The 22,369-nt window shown below is 44.0% G+C and overlaps 1 protein-coding gene across 2 annotated transcripts in view; it reads left to right on the top strand.

Moving 5' to 3' along the window:
• GRIN2A (glutamate ionotropic receptor NMDA type subunit 2A) overlaps nucleotides 1-16,427 on the top strand; it is a 364,343-nt gene extending 347,916 nt beyond the window's left edge. Inside the window, exons 11-13 of one of the 2 annotated variants that reach the window (XM_019928628.2) lie at nucleotides 7,542-7,780; nucleotides 14,628-15,802; nucleotides 16,146-16,164. In XM_019928628.2, coding sequence (XP_019784187.2) covers nucleotides 7,542-7,780; nucleotides 14,628-15,802; nucleotides 16,146-16,164 — 1,433 coding nt within the window. Of the gene's footprint in view, nucleotides 1-7,541; nucleotides 7,781-14,627 lie in introns of both variants that reach the window. The other variant, XM_073792321.1, reaches the window with a different exon arrangement.
• The last annotated feature ends 5,942 nt before the right edge of the window (nucleotides 16,428-22,369 follow it).

The following is a 22,369-nucleotide window of genomic DNA, read 5'->3' on the forward strand; positions in this document are numbered from 1 at the left end:
CAATGTGAAACCAACAATTATGATTACTAACTTCAAAAGAAAATCAAACATTTCGAGTATTTCCTTTATTTTCTCTACAGGGTTTTTTTTTTTTTTTTACATCTTTATTGGAGTATAATTGCTTTACAGTGTTGTGTCAGTTCCTGCTGTATAACAAAGTGAATCAGCTATATGCATACGTATATCCCCATATCCCCTCCCTCTTGTGTCTCCCTCCCACCCTCCCTATCCCACCCTTCTAGGTGGTCACAAAGCACCGAGCTGATCTCCCTGTGCTATGCGGCTGCTTCCCACTAGCTATCTATTTTACATTTGGTAGTGTATACATGTCAATGCTACTCTCTCACTTCGTCCCAGCTTACCCTTCCCCCTCCCCATGTCCTCGAGTCCAACTCCACGTCTGTCTTTATTCCTGTCCTGCCCCTAGGTTCATCAGAACCTTTTTTTTTTTTTTTTTAGATATATATCTATGTGTTAGCATATGGTATTTGTTTTTCTCTTTCTGACTTGCTTCACTCTGTATGACAGACTCTAGGTCCATCCACCTCACTACAAATAACTCAATTTCATTTCTTTTTATGGCTGAGTAATATTCCATTGTATATATGTGCCACATCTTCTTTATCCATTCATCTGTCGATGGACACTTAGGTTGCTCCCATGTCCTGGCTATTGTAAATAGTGCTTCAATGAACATTGTGGTACATGACTCTTTTTGAATGGTGGTTTCCTCAGGGTATATGCCCAGTAATGGGATTGCTGGGTCATATGGTAATTCTATTTTTAGTTTTTTAAGTTACCTCCATACTGTTCTCCATAGTGGCTGTATCAATTTACATTCCCACCAACAGTGCAAGAGGGCTATCTTTTCTCCACACCCTCTCCAGCATTTATTCTTTGTAGATGTTTTGATGATGGCCATTCTGACTGGTGTGAGATGATACCTCATTGTAGTTTTGATTTGCATTTCTCTAATGATTAGTGATGTTGAGCATCCTTTCTTGTGTTTGTTGGCAATCTGTATATCTTCTTTGGAGAAGTGTCTGTTTAGGTCTTCTGCCCATTTTCGGATTCGGTTGTTTGCTTTTTTGATATTGAGCTGCATGAGCCGCTTATATATTTTGGAGATTAATCCTTTGTCAGTTGCTTCATTTGCAAATATTTTCTCCCATTCTGAGGGTTGTCTTTTCGTCTTGTTTATGGTTTCCTTTTCTGTGCAAAAGCTTTAAAATTTCATTAGGTCCCATTTGTTTATTTTTGTTTTTATTTCCATTTCTCTAGGAGGTGGGTCAAAAAGGATCTTGCTGTGATGTATGTCATAGAGTGTTCTGCCAATGTTTTCCTCTAAGAGTTTTATAGTGTCTGGCCTTACATGTAGGTCTTTAATCCATTTCGAGTTTATTTTTGTGTATGGTGTTAGGGAGTGTTCTAATTTCATTCTTTTACATGTAGCTGTCCAGTTTTCCCGGCAGCACTTAATGAAGAGGCTGTCTTTTCTCCATTGTTTATTCTTGCCTCGTTTATCAAAGATAAGGTGACCATATGTGCATGGGTTTATCTCTGGGCTTTCTATCCTGTTCCATTAATCTATATTTCTGTTTTTGTGCCAGTACCATACTGTCTTAACTACTGTAACTTTGTAGTATAGTCTGAAGTCCAGGAGCCTGATTCCTCCAGCTCCGTTTTTCTTTCTCTTGATTGTTTTGGCTATTCAGGATCTTTTGTGTTTCCATACAAATTGTGAAATTTTTTGTTCTAGTTCTGTGAAAAATGCCATTGGTAGTTTGATAGGGATTGCATTGAATCTGTAGATTGCTTTGGGTAGTATAGTCATTTTCACAATGTTGATTCTTCCAATCCAAGAACATAGTATATCTCTCCACCTGTTTGTATCATCTTTAATTTCTTTCATCAGTGTCTTATAGTTTTCTGCATACAGGTCTTTGGTCTCCCTAGGTAGGTTTATTCCTAGGTGTTGCAGTGGTAAATGGGAGTGTTTCCTTAATTTCTCTTTCAGATTTTTCATCATTAGTGTATAGGAATGCCAGAGATTTCTGTGCATTAATTTTGTATCCTGCAACTTTACCAAATTCATTGATTAGCTCTAGTAGTTTTCTGGTAGCATCTTTAGGATTCTCTATGTATAGTATCATGTCATCTGCAGACAGTGACAGCTTTACTTCTTTTCCAATTTGGATTCCTTTTCTTTTTCTTCTCTGATTGCTGTGGCTAAAACTTCCAAAACTATGTTGAATAATAGTGGTGAGAGTGGGCAACCTTGTCTTGTTCCAGATCTAGTGGAAATGGTTTCAGTTTTTCACCATTGAGGATGATGTTGGCTGTGGGTTTGTCATATACGGCCTTTATTATGTTGAGGTAAGTTCCCTCTATGCCTACTTTCTGGAGGGTTTTGATTATACATAGGTGTTGAATTTTTTCAAAAGCTTTGTCTGCATCTATTGAGATTATCATATGGTTTTTATCCTTCAGTTTGTTAATATGCTGTATCACGGTGATTGATTTGTGTATATTGAATAATCCTTGCATTCCTGGGATAAATCACACTTGATCATGATGTAATATCCTTTTAATGTGCAGTTGGATTCTGTTTGCTAGTATTTTGTTGAGGATTTTTGCATCTATGTTCATCAGTGATATTGGCCTGTAGTTTTCTTTCTTTGTGACATCTTTATCTGGTTTTGCTATCAGGGTGATGGTGGCCTCGTAGAATGAGTTTGGGAGTGTTCCTCCCCCTGCTGTATTTTGGAAGAGTTTGAGAAGGATAGATGTTAGCTCTTCTCTAAATGTTTGACAGAATTTACCTGTGAAGCCATCTGGTCCTGGGCTTCTGTTTGTTGGAAGATTTTTAATCACAGTCTCAATTTCAGTGCTTGTGATTGGTCTGCTTATATTTTCTATTTCTTCCTGGTTCAGTCTCAGAAGGTTGTGCTTTTCTAAGAATTTGTCCATTTCTTCCAGGTTGTCGATTTTATTGGCATATAGCTGCTTGTAGTAATCTCTCATGATCCTTTGTATTTCTGCAGTGTCAGTTGTTACTTCTTTTTTACTTCTAATTCTATTGATTTGAGTCTTCTCCCTTTATTTCTTGATGACTCTGGCTAATGGTTTATCAATTTTGTTTATCTTCTCAAAGAACCAGCTTTTAGTTTTATTGTTCTTTGCTATCATTTCCTTCATTTCTTTTTCATTTATTTCTGATCTGATCTTTTTGATTTCTTTCCTTCTGCTAAGTTTGGGGGTTTTTTTTTTTCTTCTTTCTCTGATTGCTTTAGGTGTAAGTTTAGGTTGTTTATTTGAGATTTTTCTTGTTTCTTGAGGTAGGATTGTATTGCTGTAAACTCCCTTCTTAGAACTGCTTTTGCTGCATCCCATAGGTTTTGGGTCATTGTGTTTTCATTGTCATTTGTTTCTAGGTATTTTTTGATTTCCTCTTTGATTTCTTCAGTGATCTCTTGGCTATTTAGTACTGAATTGGTTAACCTCCATGTGTTTCTATTTTTTACTGTTTTTTTTCCTGTAATTGATATCTAGTCTCATAGCGTTGTGGTTGGAAAAGATACTTGATATGATTTCAATTTTATTAAATTTACCAAGGCTTGATTTGTGACCCAAGATATGGTCTATCCTCGAGAATGTTCCACGAGCACTTGAGAAGAAAGTGTATTCTGTTGTTTTTGGTTGGAATGCCTTATAAATATCAGTTAAGTCCATCTTGTTTAACGTGTCATTTAAAGCTTGTGTTTCCTTATTTATTTTCATTTTGGATGATCAGTCCATTGGTGAAAGTGGGGTGTTAAAGTCCCCTACTATTATTGTGTTACTATTGATTTCCCCTTTTAAGGCTTTTAGCATTTGCCTTATGTATTGAGGTACTCCTATGTTGGGTGCATAAATATTTACAATTGTTATACCTTCTTGGTATATACCTTGATCATTATGTAGTGTCCTTCTTTGTCTCTTGTAATAGTCTTTATTTTAAAGTTTATTTTGTCTGATATGAGAATTGCTACTCCAACTTTCTTTTGATTTCCATTTGCATGGAATATCTTTTTCCATCCCCTTACTTTCAGTCTGTATGTGTCTCTAGGTCTGAAGTGGGTCTCTTGTAGACAGCATTTGTACGGGTCTTGTTTTTGTCTATGTCTTTTGGTTGGAGCATTTAATCCATTTACATTTAAGGTAATTATCAATATGTATGTTCCTGTTACCATTTTCTTAATTGTTTTGGGTTTGTTTTTGTAGGTCTTTTCCTTCTCTTGTGTTTCCTGCCTAGAGAAGTTCCTTTAGCATTTGTTGTAAAGCTGGTTTGGTGGTGCTGAATTCTCTTAACTTTTGCTTACCTGTAAAGCTTTTAATTTCTCCATTGAATCTGAATGAGATCCTTGCTGGGTAGACTAATCTTGGTTTTAGGTTTTTCCCTTTCATCACTGTAAATATGTCCTGCCACTCCCTTCTGGCTTGCAGAGTTTCTGCTGAAAAATCAGCTGTCGACCTTATGGGGATTCCCTTGGATGTTATTTGTTGCTTTTAACATTTTTTCCTAGTTTTTAATTTTTGATAGTTTGATTAATATGTGTCTCGGCATGTTTCTCTTTGGGTTTATCCTGTATGGTACTCTCTGTGCTTCCTGGACTTGATTGACTATTTCCTTTCCCATGTTAGGGAAGTTTTCAATTATAATCTCTTCAAATATTTTCTCAGACCCTTTCATTTTCTCTTCTTCTGGGACCCCTATAATTCGAATGTTGGTGCGTTCAGTGTTGTCCCAGAGGTCTCTGAGACTGTCCTCAATTCTTTTCATTCTTTTTTCTTTATTCTGCTCCCTGGCAGTTATTTCCACCATTTTATCTTCCAGCTCACTTATCCATTCTTCTGCCTCAGTTATTCTGTTATTGATTCCTTGTATTTTTTTTTTTTGTGGTACGCGGGCTTCTCACTGTTGTGGCCTCTCCCGTTGTGGAGCACAGGCTCCGGACGCACAGGCTCAGCGGCCATGGCTCACAGGCCGAGCTGCTCCGCGTCTTGTGGGATCTTCCCAGACCGGGGCACGAACCCGTGTCCCCTGCATCGGCAGGCGGACTCTCAACCACTGCGCCACCAGGGAAGCCCCCTTGTAGAGTATTTTTAATTTCAGTAATTGTGTTGTTCATCACTGTTTGTTTGCTCTTTAGTTCTTCTAGATCCTTGTTAAATGTTTCTTGTATTTTCTCCATTCTGTTTCCGAGATTTTGGATCATCTTTACTATAATTACTCTGAATTCTTTTTCAGGTGGGTTGCCTATTTTGTCTTCATTGATTTGGTCTTGTAGGTTTTTACCTTGCTCCTTCGTCTGTAACATATTTTTTTGTCATTTCTTTTTCTTCTTTTTTCTTTTTTTTTTTTTGCTGTGTGATGCTATATTCCTGTTTTACTGGTTGTTTGGCCTGAGCCATCCAGCACTGGAGTTTGCAGGCAGTTGGGTAGAGCTGGGTCTTGGTGCTGAGATGAAGACCTCCGGGAGGCCTCACTCCAGTTGATATTCCCTGGAGCCTGAGGTTCTCTGTTAGTCCAGCGGTTTGGACTCGGAGCTCCCACCACAGGAGCTCGGGCCCAACCTCTGGCCTGGGAACCAAGATCCTGCAAGCAGTTAATCACCACAGACTGGGAATTGGTAAATGCTCTTCTAGGAAAGGATGTGTTGTCTCATTTCTCCTTTTGTAAATTATACTACTTTCTCCCAGAATGAAGTCTGAAGTGGACACTTCTCTGGATTTGAATCCTAGCTCTTCCACTTTTGAGCTAACTGGCTTAGGACAAGTTTCTAACTGTCTTCATGCCTCCCTTTTCCTATTTCTCCAGCAACTGAGCATGAGATTTTTTCTTTCCCTGTATTCCTGCCAGCATTGGTCTCTATCCTCACCAGTTTTTGCTGTTTTATAATCTCCGCTAACCCAAACAAATCCAGGGCCCCGAGCCCAAGCTCGGCAACGCAGGCCTTGCCCTTCCCCAGGCAGCTTTAGTGCCCTCACTTAGGTGGTTAGGCTCGCACCTAAACAGCGTTCTTCTCTGGGCCAGGACGTCCCTGCCTCAGGGACTAGGTGCCAAGGTGGCGCATACTCTGCGCCCAAGGGTCCTGCGGGCGGCTGCAGTGGCCGCAACACCGGTCGCCTGACAGGCTGCGGTATGAACACCCGGGCGAGGACCTGTGCACATCACGGTGGCAGCGGCGGCGGCAGCTGCGACTTCCCAGCTCCAGACCACGCCCGCTGCATGCCTCTGCAAGTGTTCTTTATTGAAGTATAGTTGATTTACAATATTATATTAGTTTAAATTGTACAACATAATGATTCAATATTTTATAGATTATACTCCACCTAAAGTTATTACAAAATAATGGCTATATTTCCCTGTGCTGTACAATATATCCTTGTTGTTTATATATTTTATGCAGAGTAGTTTATATTTCTTAATCCCATACATCTTTTATGTCTTAGAGATCGTACGTATATACAATGTAGTCATACTATTCATTTAACATTCTATGCATCTTCCTTGATTTTCACTGTTTTCGAAGGATAATTTTTAAAGACCTGAATCATAGTCTAGTGAATTGCTAGACAGTTAGTATAATTACTAGACATTTAGACTAGAGAATTTCCTCCTAAATGACAACTGGATAAAATGTGCATAAAAAAGAGACATAATAATGTCAACCGTGCCTACTTTTTTTTCCATTGCAAACCCCACCTGCTTCTTTAGCTGCCTACTGAAGTGGGGAGGTGTTTAGTTTGCAAGGGGCCATTCAGAGCCGACTGGGATATTTCTTGTCAAGGAACACTTTGTGCTCTAAGCGCACTACTTGGGGTGACTTTTTGGAATAATATTGGATGTTCTAAAGGAAGAGGAAAGAAGAAACAAATATATTTGAGGACAGCTGTGTACCAGGCAGTGTGCTAGGCACTTCCTTTACAGCAGCCCACAAAGGCTCCTATTTAGGAGAACTTACCATGAGCCAGGCACTACGTTTAGGAATTTTGCATATGTGAGCTCATATCCTCCCTAGAACTCGAGGGAGTGTACACTATTATAATACCCATTTCACAGACAGGATCACTGTGGCTCTGAAGTCACACAGCTAGTCTATGACGAAGCCAGAATGGGAACGCGAGTCTTTCTTATGTAGGCTTCGGCCAGCTTATCCCGTGTCCTGTTCCAGGCTTGGGTGGGTGTTGGGGCCGGGGATAGAGAAAAGAGGGGTGGGGAGAGCATAGTAATGATGACCAAGAAAAAAAAGGCAGGGCCTGAGCCAGATTCTCTCTATACGTGATCTCACTTCATCCTCCTACAGCGATATTACATAGATGCTGTTGTCATCATTCTCTTCACCCCGCAAGTGAGGGAACGCAGACCAGGAGAGCTCAGTCACTCTCACTGAGGTTGCACAGCTATAAGTCACACGTGTCTGTCCCGAACGCAGGCGTGTCCGCCCCACAGTGCGTGCCCTGCTCCTTACTGCCTGTGGCTCTTGTCTTCTGTCCAGGGGAGATGGAAGAGCTGGAGACCCTGTGGCTCACGGGGATCTGCCACAACGAGAAGAACGAGGTGATGAGCAGCCAGCTGGACGTCGACAACATGGCGGGTGTGTTCTACATGCTGGCGGCCGCCATGGCCCTCAGCCTCATCACCTTCATCTGGGAACACCTCTTCTACTGGAAGCTGCGCTTCTGCTTCACGGGCGTGTGCTCCGACCGGCCAGGCCTGCTCTTCTCCATCAGCAGGGTCAGTACCCCTGGCGGCTACTTCCCTCTGAGTCAGGCAGGTCCAGAAAAGCACAGGGCTTCCAGAGAATCAGGGATTCTTGACTCCTGGGTGGGGGTGTGGTGTCTCCACACCCTCCCCTCACCCATTAACCCTTCTTGGATTTGTCGGAAGGGCACCAGTTTCTGTGTTCATAAGCCAGATGCAAGCTAGAGATGAAGGTGAATAGGTAAGGCAGGCCGGGCGTGAGAAAAAGAGCAGAAGTGAAACTAAAAATAGCAGCTGAACCCTGGTGTCAAAGGGAGGGAACAATGGAGAATGTGGAGAACTAAGACACATTGCGTAAAACCCACCACACCCAAAGGGGGCAGTCGTCCTCCACTCCTGCTGAGTATGGTTTTAGCGGAAGGCAGAGCCAGTCTTATCAGGTCTTCCAGTTTTTCAAAGAGAAAGCAGTCATCTGATTATATGTGAAAACTTTCAACTTTTGAATACTAGTAACTAATTCCATTGACAAATAGAAAAACACACGGACCAAACACAGCCAGTCTGTGGCCTCCCTCATGAGCACCCAGATATGCTCTAGGACATTATTAAAATTCCTGTGTAGGATGTTATGATGTTTGCATGCATTCCAACAGATCACGTGTGACAAAACGAAATCTACCTGCAAAGCCATGTTGTGTGTGTGAACGCAGCTAACTAACCACAAAAGCGTGTACGATGTAACAGAGCCTGAAATGAAACACAGGCAGGAAGAACCACGAGAAAATGCACACACATCAAACAGGAAACAAAATATACATTCAACACGACATAAACCACAGCACAGAATACACACGCTGCAGTAAGTGCACTCACGTTCGAGCCACGGAAACCTCATTACATGCTACACAATATGGCGTGTGTGTGGCCATAAACAGGGACACGTGTCATATTCATCAATAACGATGACAGTTGTGGAAAATGCTTATATTTGTAGGTACATGTATGTCCCTGGCACCATATAAGGAATTTATACTCATCATTTCATTTAACCTACAAACCAATTCTGTGAGGTAGGTTCTGATATTGGCCCAGAATTGGGGAAACTCAAATTTATGAGGTTAGAGGAATTACCCAACACCACACAGCCTTGCTGGAGCCAGGATTTGACTCCAGGTGGTGTGGTAGCAGCCAGAGCCCACACTCTTACACAAGCAACAAACATCAAATACAAGCAACGCAAGAGATTTGATACAAATCATACTACACAACGTGTATGTGCACACAACTCATATAATATATATTTTTACTTTTTTTTTTTTTTTTTTTGCGGTACGCGGGCCTCTCACTGTTATGGCCTCTCCCGTTGCGGAGCACAGGCTCCGGACGCGCAGGCTCAGCGGCCATGGCTCACGGGCCCAGCCGCTCCGCGGCATGTGGGATCTTCCCGGACCGGGGCACGAACCCACGTCCTCTGCATCGGCAGGCGGACTCTCAACCACTGCGCCACCAGCGAAGCTCTATTTTTACTTTTTAAATACAAGCTACTCACTTACTTGCATCACAATAAAAGCACATACGTACATATCGTTCACTTGTCTTCCAACACAGTATAACATTATCTATCTATCCACCTGGCAATCAGTCAATCAGTCATCCATCCATCCATTCATCTATCCATCTGTCCATCTATCCATCCATCTATTTATCTACCTATTTCTTCCGTTTACTCACCTTGGAATTTTTTTACTCTGAAAGAGTTTAACATATTAGGATTTGAAACATGGTGAAAAATATGTGGTTAGAAACATCTAATTTTATATGCTAATGTTCATTGGGAAAATGAAATAATCATCTAAAGAGGAACTTGTGTATTCTTAGTATTTGGTGGTTTTAAGACATCCAGAAGGTACACATGGGCTTAGCCAGGAGGATTGATTTTCTCCATTCAGTGGCGCTCTAAACTTGAGTTCTATGCAAATACATGTTTCCTAATTAGCTTGATGGCCTCTAAACACACAGATTGCTTAAAATAACAGCGTGCATACAGCTAGGTATTAAGCCAACTTTAAGCTAATTCTCTTCACCAGTTACTAGAGGCTTTCCATATCCAAATGATTCTGAGATTGCCATGAGCAAATGCACACTATTGCCTTTACTCGTAAATCCTGCTTGTTTTTGCAAGAGTGTTCCCTCTGTCCGAGATACCATTAAAGAAGCCAAGTTAATAGGATCGTCACTATGAGAAATGGACTAAATCCCTCACTCCCATTCCAAGCATCTTGAGGGACGGGGGTAAAGTGGGGACTGGGCACAGCATTGCTGTGTTGTGCCTTGACAAGCTGGAACTGGAACTTCTGTCTCCCCCTCCCTAGAGGAGAGAGGACCCCATGTCCCATGGGACACAAATGCAAACCTCAGATGCCTGCCCTCCTGGCACGGCCAAGGGTGAAGGTCAGAGTTCACAGAGTCATTTATTTTACATTAGAACCAAGTTTCTCCCACAGCTGTGGCCTTTGTTTATTACGACTTACAGAAATGCGTCCTCTCTTCTGTGGAATGCTCTTAACTTTTGTCTTCTCTCCGCAATGCTGTCCCTTTCATGTTGAAAAATATATTCACTGTCACCAGTAAAAAAGAACCACCTCGGTTGTCTCCAGAGACGTGAGGAATGGGAGATGTAGCAAAGCCAGAGGCCAGGGAGGTGGAAACCGTGGCATCTTCCCAACGAGCCCAGAGGAGAGCTTGCACAGCTTCTGGCTGACCCACAGTGGGGCCCAGCAGAATGGAAGTCAGATACTGTCTTAGTGCATTCGGGCTGCTATAACACAATGCCACAGACTGGGTGCTTCATCCACAATAGAAATGTATTGCTTACAGTTCTGGGGGCTGGAAGTCCGAGATCAGGGTGCCAGCGTGGTCGGGTGAGGACCCTCTTCCGGGCTGCAGATTTCCCCTTGTGTTGAAGGGATGAGGGAGCTCTGTGGGGTCTCTTTTATAAGAGCGCTTATCGCATTCAGGAGGGCTCCTCCCAAAGGCCCCATCTTGGACCTCATGACATAAGCACTTACCTACCACTGATACCATCACCTCTGGGACTAGGCTCTCCGCATATGAATTGGGAGGTGGGGTACACAAACATGCAGACCATAGCAGACACTTTGGGGATCAGGCCCAGGCACCAGGGAACCAAGGAGGACAGTATCGCCCCAGTGAGAAAGGGGGCGGGGAGTGGAACAGAGCAAGCTGTCTGGAACGGCACATTGAGTCTTCAACGCTAATTTCATCTGAGCCCATTATAGGGCCGAGAGGGCATCTTATTTCCACAACCCATAAAAGGTAGCCGGAATCTATGAATAATAGAGAGGAGGAAAGAAAGAACTCTGCAAGGAAGAAAGAAACTCCAGCCCAGGGATTTGGCTCCCGAGGTAGGATTTAGGCAACTTATCTAATTAGAAAGCCGCAGTGGCTTTCCAGAGCAAACCTCCAGCTTCGATCAAACGGGCGCTGTGTGCTCGTACTCGTGTGAGGAGAGAGAGGTGAGGTGACCAACAGGGAGGGCACATGGGGGATGACTGAGCAGCTCACCCACTAGCATTTATGGAGCCCCTTCCATGTCAGGTGCTTGCTTGCATTATCAGGTCTTGCCCTTGTACCCACCTTAGAGTGTATGATTCCCATCTTACAGATGTGGAACTTGAGGCCCAAAAAGACGTAGTTGCTCAGCCAAGGTCACAGAGCTAAAAAAGGATGGAGCTGGGGCTCATTTCCAGTGGGTTCCAGGTCTCTGGCTCTTCCCATCCTTCTGTAATACACATCCCACCTCCTCACCAGCACATCTGGAAGATGGGTCAACTTAGTTGGTGAACACTTTCATCCAAACCTGGGGTACAGGCACCACGTTGACTCCTTCCCGAAGCTTTGCCAGGCAGATCAGCACCTGGGAACGGCCTTAGCTGTGTTGTGTGAGTCCCAGCGGAAACCAGGGGTGAGAAAAAGCAGTCAGCAGCCATCCTCTCTGCTCCTGAAACATAGCGCAGCTCCCTGGCCACTTCTGTGGGCCTCCTGCAAATACAGAGGCAACCAGCTCATCCTGGCGGGCGAGAGCACACTGCCCTGATGGCGAAGGGTGGAAGCAAGTTCTCAAAGTCTCTAAAAGGAGGAGGGGAGCTCATTAAAATAAAATTGCAAAGTTAGAAAAAATTTAAAGACTGGTGTTTTTGTAATGCTAGCAACAGGAAAAAAAGGCTATGATCTTGGCTGGTTCAAACGTGTAGGAGACACACTGATTTCCACCCATAGTAGCAGAATCCCTCTAGGTCATTGTAGGAGATTATTACATTACTCAATTGGACAGGGAAGGCATACGTTAACATAAAAGATTCAAAAGCACGGTGCTATGTGAAATACACGGTGTGTGTGTATGATTTTGACGTCCAGCAGCCCTGGAAGCAAAGAGGAGACACTGCTTCCTGGGAGGGAACAGGGAAGGAGACCACACAGCATCGAGAAAGAGACTAAAGGTAAGGCTGCAGCAGGTGGGAAGTGCCCGATGCCAGGGCCTTGGCCTCAGGGAGCCTTCACCGTGCAGCCTGGGGTTGAAGGGGGTCAGAGAAAGAGAAGCTCAAGTATACAACTGTAGGCTTTTCTGTTTACTGTTCCTCGACGGAGTGGAGACTGTCTCTAGAAAACTACAAGAAAAACGCAGCAGTGCAAACAGGTTGAGGCTGTCACAGTTCTGTGAGCATCCCTGCAGGTTCAGTGCATCCCCACCATGGGGAATTGATGGAGCCGCTGTAAGAGTCCAGAGTTACCAACCCATAGTCCCCACTAGTTTATGCCAAAGTCAGCAGCAGCTACCGCATCCCTTTTACAAACAAACCCCTTCTTGGGCCGGCTCCCTGTCAGTCTTGGGAGGACCAGGTCAAATCCTGCAGCCTGGACCGAATTGTTCCCTTTAGGTACCGCGGCCAAAATCTGGGGGCAGGAGTGGGGAAGGGAGGAGCACGAATCACAACACCACTGACGCTCTTTTGCCTGTTATTGTAGAACGAATCGAGAGCTCTGCCCCTGAGGTACTTTCAAGGAAAAGTAAACAGTTTTGGTTTTTTGTGGGGTTTTTTTGCGATACGCGGGCCTCTCACTGTTGTGGCCTCTCCCGCTGCGGAGCACAGGCTCTGGACGCACAGGCTCAGCGGCCATGGCTCACGGGCCCAGCTGCTCCGCGGCATGTGGGATCTTCCCGGACTGGGGCACGAACCCGTGTCCCCTGCATCGGCAGGCGGACTCTCAACCACTGCGCCACCAGGGAAGCCCAACAGTTATTTTTAAGACAGGAAGAAGGTGGAGTGGAAAACAAGAGATGTATGGATGGGGTGCTTATATCTGAGCTACCCCCGAGTCCCTCAGTCATTCAGTTCCCTGGATGGACTTAAATGCAGCATCACCGCGTCATCAGGACTCTCCACTCTTCTTAGTAACTAAAACTCTAACTATGCTCAACAAATTCTCACACAGCCAAAACACAAAGAATATATATATATATTGAGCGGGTAAGTGAAAAGTCCAAGAAGGGAGCTCCAGGGGTTCAAACCATATGATGTTTCTTTATCCCACCATCTATGTCTATTCCTCCAAAAAATGTCTGATTGACCACACATGGGTCTCAGGTCTTCTTCTTCTTTTTGTCGGGGGGGTGGAGCTGGGAGAGACTGTTCCAGAGGTTTTAACTTGAAGTATAATTGGCTTACAATATTGTATATCAGGTGTACTACATAGTGACTCAGTATTTTTATACATTATGAAATAATCACCATAATAACTTTAGTTACCATCTATCACATACAAAGTTATTAGAATATTATTGACTATATATTCTATACTGTACATTATATTCCCATGACTTATTTATCTTAAAGCTGAAGATTTTACCTCTTAATCCCCTTCACCGGTTTCACCCATCTGTCTAACCCCCTCCCCTTTGGCCACTACCAGTTTGTTCTCTGTTTCTGTTGAATCTGGTTTTGTTTTGTTATGGCTGTTCATTTGTTTTGGTTTTAGATTCCACATATAAGTGAAATCAAATGGCATTTGTCTTTCTCTGTCTGACTTATCTCAGCATAATACCCTCTAGGTCCATCTATGTTGTCACAAATGGCAAGATTTCATTCTTTTTTATGGCTGAGTACTATTCCAGTGTGTGTCTGTGTGTGTCTGTGTGTACATACCACATCTTCTTTTCTATTCCTCTATCAATGGACACTTCAGTTGCTTCCATATCTTGGCTACTGTAAATAATGGTGTGATGAACATTGGGGTGCATGTATTTTTTTTAGTGTTTTTATTTCCTTCAGATAAATATTGGGTCTCATGCTTTAATTGATGGCTTCAGTGTAGGGGTAGCAGTAATTCCCCAGAGGAATCAATGATTGGTGATCCTTGTATGCTGACTCAGTTTGTTTGTCAATAGCTGACTCTCTGGTATCCAAAGTCCAAAGATGATCCTGGGAAACTTTAATAAAAGTAAGGGTTGGTGACTGGAGTGTTGGGAGGGTCAACCAAATCCTTACACGCCAGTTTGGAGGTGCTGAGACCCTTAGAGTTCTTTGAGGATTAGTGGATATTTTTTCTCAAACTCTATGTATGACTATTGGCAAAAGTGTCAGATAATCTTGATATCTTGTGCCAGAGCGACAAGATACGCCTGATGCTTTGCCACTGGTCTCATACATTCAGGAAGCATTATCAGGATTCAGATTGGATCTCACTGTTTCTCCAGGACTCCTATAAGAAGGTCATGTCTCACCTTTGCAGGTACAGTTCAGGTGTGAAATGGTTTCATGTCCTTGCTGCTGAGGATGGTGTTTTGTGCTCCTCCCCACAGGGCATTTACAGCTGCATTCACGGGGTGCACATTGAAGAAAAGAAGAAGTCTCCAGACTTCAATCTGACCGGATCCCAGAGCAACATGTTAAAACTCCTTCGGTCAGCCAAAAACATTTCCAACTTGTCCAACGTGAACTCCTCAAGAATGGATTCCCCCAAAAGAGCTGCTGACTTCATTCAAAGAGGATCCCTCATCATGGACATGGTTTCAGATAAGGGAAACTTGGTATATTCAGACAACAGGTCCTTTCAGGGGAAAGAGAGCATTTTTGGGGACAACATGAATGAACTGCAAACCTTCATGGCCAACAGGCACAAGGATAACCTCAACAACTATGTGTTCCAGGGCCAGCACCCTCTGACTCTCAATGAGTCTAACCCTAACACAGTGGAGGTGGCCGTGAGCACGGAATCCAAAGGGAACTCCAGGCCCCGGCAGCTTTGGAAGAAATCCATGGAATCTCTACGCCAAGATTCGCTGACCCAGAACCCAGTCTCCCAGAGGGATGAGGGAACCGTGGAGAACAGGAGCTACTCCCTAAAGAGTCCTAGGTACCTTCCAGAAGAGGTGGCCCACTCGGACATCTCAGAAACTTCGAGCCGGGCCACGTGCCACCGGGAGCCTGACAACAGTAAGAACCACAAGGCCAAGGACAACTTCAAAAGGTCAGTGGCCTCCAAGTACCCCAAGGACTGCAGCGAGGTCGAGCGCTCCTACCTGAAAACCAAAGCGAGCTCCCCCAGGGACAAGATCTACACCATTGACGGGGAGAGGGAGGCCAGTTTCCACCTCGATCCTCCCCAGTTTGTCGAAAACGTGGCCCTTCCCGAGAACGTGGACTTCTCCAATGTCTACCAGGACCATAGTGACAGTTTCCGCAAGGGGGACTCCACACTGCCCAGGAACAGGAGTCCCCTGCACGATGAAGATGGGCTCCCCAACAATGACCAGTATAAACTCTACTCCAAGCACTTCACCTTGAAAGACAAGAGTTCCCCTCACAGCGAGGGCAGCGACCGGTACCGGCAGAACTCCACGCACTGCAGGAGCTGCCTGTCCAACCTGCCCACCTATTCAGGCCACTTCACCATGAGGTCCCCCTTCAAATGCGACTCCTGCCTGCGGATGGGGAACCTCTATGACATTGACGAAGACCAGATGCTTCAGGAGACAGGTAACCCAGCTACCCAGGAGGAGGTCTACCAGCAGGACTGGGCACAGAGCAGCGCCCTCCAGTTCCAAAAGAACAAGCTGAGGATTAGCCGGCAGCATTCCTACGATAACATCCTCGACAAACCCAGGGAGCTGGACCTTAGCAGGCCCTCCCGGAGCATAAGCCTCAAGGACAGGGAGCGGCTTCTGGAGGGAAACTTGTACGGGAGTCTCTTTAGTGTCCCCGCCAGCAAACTCTCGGGGAACAAAGGCTCCCTTTTCCCCCAGGGTCTGGAGGTCAGCAAACGGAGCAAGTCTCTCTTGCCAGACCACACCTCCGATAACCCTTTCCTCCACTCCTATGGGGATGACCAACGCTTAGTTATTGGGAGGTGCCCCTCGGACCCTTATAAACACTCTCTGCCATCCCAGGCAGTGAATGACAGCTATCTCCGATCGTCCTTGAGGTCGACGGCATCATACTGTTCCAGGGACAGTAGAGGCCACAGCGATGTGTATATTTCGGAGCATGTTATGCCTTATGCTGCAAATAAGAATAAAATGTACTCTGCCCCCAGGGTTTTAAATTCCTGCAGCAATAGACGCGTGTACAAGAAAATGCCTAGTATTGAATCCGATGTTTAAAACCTTCCATTAATGTTTTATCTATAGGGAAACATAGTTAATGGCCAACGTTCCGGAGGATAAAGTTGGATGTCCAATAGTGCCCTGCAAGAGCAAGAGGATTTAGGAAGGTATTTTTCTGTTGGTTCTTTTGCACATGGCTCCATGCCACAGTCTTCCACTCAAGGAATCTTGTGAGGTGTGTGCTGAGCGTGGCAGATACCAGATAGGTGAGTCCTTAACCAAAAATCAACCAATAAAAGGGCAAGTCTCCTGGACATGCCCGCTAGGTATGTTGGCAATAATGACGCGTTGGATGCCAATGGTGATGTGATGATTTCCTATATTCCAAATTCCATTAAGGCCAGTCCCCCATGTAATTTCCTCATCAGAAATGCCTAATGGTTTCTCTAATACAGAGTAAGCAATATGGTATGCATGTAAATCTGACACAGACAAAACAAGAATGCATCTGCACTGTAGCGGGATTGACACGTGCAAGAGATTAGGAAGTTTGGATTTATAACTGGTCCAGCTTTATTGTTATGCCTTCCATCACAGCCCCGGCCCAACCCCAGAACTCCAGGCTCCCCCAAGGAGTAGCAAATCAGTGTGTTTGTGGTCACTCTGCTAGCTTCACTGTAGTCCATTTCCAAGACACATCTGGAGTAAAAGGCCAGAAGGGCCCTCAGGCAGAGAGCTACCGGAATCCCTTTGGATGTCGATTTGTGTATTTCACAGACACTCTCTCACCCTTGGCTTCGATGGTCTTGTTCAGAGCTGCATAAACTCACACATTTGTGTCTTCAATATCGTGTAAGTGTGGATCTTCTGTCTATGACACAGCGGCCGTTGTAGTTTATCCCGAAGACTCCTGTGTACGTGAGTTTGCATTTCCCCCTTCTGGTGATGACTCAGGGTTGTATAGTATCTGTTACCCTTCCCCCGCAGAGTAACCATCACTCGTTCAGTCCCCGAATCACCATGGTGGCGTTTCATTGCGTGTTGCTGTTCCCAGTGTGGTGAATGTGGTGGCATGTGCCAGCAGCCATATGTGTACTGCGATCCTTAAGAAGTAAAAGGCCATCCGTCTGCTGAAGGCCAGCATGGCTGTAGGGTTATCTTCCTTAACGTCCTGAAATTCAGCTGGACACTCGTCTCCAGCCCCACTTCCTTAAATCAAGAGCCTTCAAAACATGAGAGACACTCATGCATCTGCCCTGAGCAGCCTCCAAATTGTGGATAAACTTTAGTGGGACAAGTGATTTCTCTCTTCTGAAATAGTCACTCTATTGGAGGCAAACTGCCTCACTAGCACCAACGGGAGGTGAAAAATTCCTCGAAGCATTTGTCATTTCCGAGCAACCTCCATTCTCACTCTACTCAAACCTGTGCATAAATGATATGAGATGATACTCATTTTGTAAACCTTGGGGGAAGGGTAGGGACTCTTTATGCGTGAGAAGCTTAGCACAGTGCCTGGTACATGCAGTGTGGCCCCCCAGAATTAAGGCAGTTGTTATGATACTTCATCAGACAAGAATTTTCTAGTTTAAAAATTAAATATGATGAAACCCACAGCCATATTAATTGAACACTTTATATCGTTCTAATCCAATAATTAGTGTGTTTTAAATACATGAGTATCCCTGAAGTGCTTGGGCTAAGTAGCCACCCATTTTGCAGGGCACCTGGGTCTGTTGTGGTGTCATGTTACAGAAGCCCTAGGCTAATGTAAACGAGCCTGACCATTTCCTGGTTTGCTCCTGCGTTTTGCTCGGGTTCCCAGAGGAGGGGACAGAATGGCAGGTTGAAAAGTTATCCTGTTTCTTTTAGTCATGCTGTGTTCTGTTTGGTAGGCAGTGCTTTCCCATGAGTGGGCAGGTGCCAGGAATAATTCTCTTAGAGCTTGAGGATTCACTGAGTGGCTCCCTCTTTGAGAAAGTGCACCTGACCTACAATATTCCTATAATGATGAAAAGTGGTTGCGGTAAAGTTCAGGGTCAGTGGTAGAGAGGCAGAGGGAGGCAGTGGGTGAGAAAGTTTTTGAGGTGGAGAGGCAGAAGGGGCCAACCAGGTGCCGAGGAGGAGCGCACTCGAATGTTGCGTTTTATTTCTTGGATGTTCCACCTTTACTGCCTCAAGAGAATGGAGAAGCCTAGATTGAAAGACCCGGAATAGTCCCCCCAATTTCTAATCTTAGACACACCTGTGACCATATCATTTTTTAGAATTTACTGCCTTTGCCCTTCCACTGCATTCTAGACCTATACAGCCCCAGCCAGGATCACCTCCATTTCCTCACAAGACTGGCATGTCTTGACATGAAATGAATTGAAAAGTCTCCCCAGAATACAGAAGAGCGGTACATCGCCAGCCTAAAGAGGCTGTCTGTCTTCCTCCAGTGTCCTCCAAACCAGGGAGCTGCCAAATATGGCAGAGATCTCCAGGGAGGGTGAGAATTACACTTGGAATGACCCCATAGATCAAAAACCCTTCTAATACCAGCATTCGTTCTGCTGTGAACCCCATGCCTCCCTGGGTACAGAAACTAAAAACATGGCTTTGGGAAGAACCGACAGTAATGTAGTGAAAAAAAGTATACACTTCCTTTAATGCCTAAAGTGTTTTAAAAAAAATAACTAGGATTGGATGCTATGTAATAAATACCATTTCCTTCCTCCACAAATTCACTGACTCCTAATAGTGATGATCCCAAACTTCAGACAATCGACCGTTGATGAGACGGTCACTTTCCAAGTGAAAGGTAGTGATGTTGAGCTATTCAGAGGTAATCCAAGTCATTTCAGTTCTTTGGAGAAAGAGTAGCAGGAATATAACATCCAACAGTAAATCACACCTACAGTACGGGAGGCGATGAGAATTACGTAGGAGGCCCTGAACTATGGGTTCGTGACAGAGGGTTCCTCTGACACGTCTAGGCTCTGAGTCCTTAGATTTGTTGATGCCAAGGGTCCAGAATCTCCGAACCCAAATGTGTGCCGGAGTTTCCTCTGACTCAAGTCGGAACCGGCATCCGTAATGATATTGCACTAACTCCAAATGGTTTTCACCCCTTGAGAAGGACCCCACTAGTCCTCAGATAGGTAACAGTATGCACATGCAACCAACTTAAAATATTCTGTGTGTGAGGAGAGTCTTCTAGGATGCGAATTCTACTCTGGGAAACCTTTGGGTTTTTGGAAAATCGTTTCCATTATCCTTACACCTGCAAGTTCTTAGGCCACCTCTAGTTTTAATGCTCTGAGAGGGCAGGTCACCAGTGGGTCTACTTTTCTGCCAGTGAGGCTTCCGTGAGAGGTGCAGGATTATAATCACCCTACTCATTAGTCTGTGTCCTTTGCAAATCTCACTGCATTTTTGTAGCCAGCACTGTCTCATGGCTTATAGCCGGTTTTCTCTTCCCTGTTTCATAAGGTGCCTGAGAAGTGTTCATACATGGGTTCTCTGATGAAAGCATTCAAATCCACCCATTGCAGCAAAATCAGTCAAATCAATTCACGCCTATTTTCAGGGGAGAAAAAAGAAAATTACACCTTGTTTACAAATGAAATAGTTTCACTTAAATGGGAGTCTAGCCAAGGCAGTTAATTAGTCAAAGGATCCACGGCGGCCACGCAGTCGTACATTGTTGATTCTATTTGATATGTCTGATGTGCAGTGGTAATATTCTGCATCTGCATATGGCTACCACTGATGTGTGTTTAATATTCTGCATCCTTCTCAGGAAATGACAAATGCCCCGAATTCTTTGCAGATGGAATTGCTAATGAAAAAGAAGAAAAGTTGGTGTTAGTTAAATGGTGATTAAAAATTTATCTCCTTTAAACTTAAAAAGTGCAGCCTTAATAATCAGCTGTCATATAAATAAATAGCTTGCACTGAAATCCCTTGCGGTTTAAGACCTAAATAAATACTAAGTTGAGAAACCTAAATATCTTTCAGAAGAGCTGAATATATTCATTAACTTTATGCAAACCCTGTACTGTTTCTTTGTGCGTAACTGTTGTGTATGAATTCTTAAAAGGGGGACATGAGTTGTTTCTGAAATAGAGCCTGTTTGTATTAAGCACAGCTAGAGTAGACATAATTGGACTTCAAGGGAAAGACCCACACCAACAAAAACCAAAACTGAATAGGTGAAAGCTAAACTCAGTGGTTGGTACTTAATACGACTTAAAGGCAATTTTCGTTTGAAAAGCAGTGTTTATTTTCACTTGAGATAAAACTAGACCTTTCTGGATACCCAATCTTCTCTTGGTAAACAGGGTTGCAAGTGCTTAATGAGAGGTTACGTGGGGTCTGTACTTGAAAAGTTCTCCCAATATGCAGTTGCCCTTTTCCATTCAATCCCTTTACATTATTCTTTGTTCATACCTTATTGTATCAGAGGAGGTCAGCTTGCCACTTGGTAGAGATCAGAGGTGATCAAATGCACTTATCCTGTGAATATAAATGCTCATGTACACATGTATATAATATACATGCTTGGTTACTACAATTCACAAGTAAGTGTATTATCCAAATAAAATTGTATATAATGTAAAGTTTATGTTAAAATTTAAATGGTGATAATGATATTAACACATGGAAAACCCATTCTGGTTATTGATGGGATGATATTTATGTAAAGAGGGCACTGTTTTTCTAAAAAAAATTATCTCAGTTCTAGGGAGGATAATGGAGCCCAAGTGGGATTTGGGTGTTGGAGTTCTTGGCCCCTTATTAAAAAAATATATATCTGGGGTTAGGGGTGTGGGATGTATTCTGCTCACTTTGCAGTGCTGATACGGACATGTATGTGATTTCTGTAAACCCATCAAAGGGCGTATTTCCTGTTTAAACTCCTCCTCTTCCCCCGCCCACACTCTTTCTGTGCCCGGAAGTACTCAGTATAGTATCAGCTAAAGGTGCCTGCCCAGAAGGGTCTTAGAAAGCCAGAACTTATAGAACTACACCAAGGTTTGGCGGGAGGGGAAGGGAGATGGGAAAATTAAGAGAAAATGAAATTCCAAAGGGGCGGTAGTCATCTGTATAAGATTGTCAGGTTGTCAGGTCTAGAACCCGAGACTTCCTGGTCCAGTTCCTAGCTTGGTCCCCCTTTCCAGGCTAACTCGTTCCTAGGTTTCTCACAGGAGTGCTCCCCTGAGTACCTCTGGGATCAGAGCCAGAGAACCTAAGAGAACTGACCTGGCTACCTTTGCCTTTTGCCTTATACAGACCCACGCATCCCTCTCTGAATGTGGTTTTCCTTTAAGCTCCCCAAAACCTCCTGCTTCAGAGTCCTGGAGAAGAGAAACTTTTTTTCAGGGACCTACCTGTTCCCTGGGAAGAGTTGATAAGGGATATAGTTTAAAACCTCAAACCAAAGTTGAAAGCTGGCAGTGATCACTGCGATAATATTGTTATATTTCTCATGAGCCAGGGATGAACATAGGACACTGATTAGCTGATGGAGCCTGACTGAGTATCCACTCTCCTTTTAAGGACAATTTGGGACTGGGGAGCTGCAAAGGGAATAGAAAGTACAGTCTCTTCCCATAAGTAGTGTATGGTCTAGAACTTCAGTTCCCTAATGCAAAAGATAGCTGAGGACCCATGAAATGCAAACATAGACTACATGAAAAAACTGGAAATGATAAATAAAGTTTTTGTCAGGAGATAAAAATTTATCTGATTCCATGCTCAAACAAACAAACTGACAGACAATCCCTTCCCTAGGCTCACTCCCAAGTAACTTTAGAGAATCTAGTTGTTGTTCCTGGAGATGCCCTTGATCATTTCAACCTTCAAAGATAGTACTTAGGGAACCCAGGAGCATCTGATCAGGTGAACAAACTTGCCCGTCTCGGGTTTTGCACAGGCAGCCTTGGATCTGGTTCCATTCAGTTCTCCAACCGTTGCCAAATCATGCCTCCTCCCAGCCCTGCTTTGTGACATGT

This window comes from Tursiops truncatus, chromosome 15 (genome assembly GCF_011762595.2).
Source record: "Tursiops truncatus isolate mTurTru1 chromosome 15, mTurTru1.mat.Y, whole genome shotgun sequence".
NCBI classification, from domain to species: Eukaryota; Metazoa; Chordata; class Mammalia; order Artiodactyla; family Delphinidae; genus Tursiops; species Tursiops truncatus.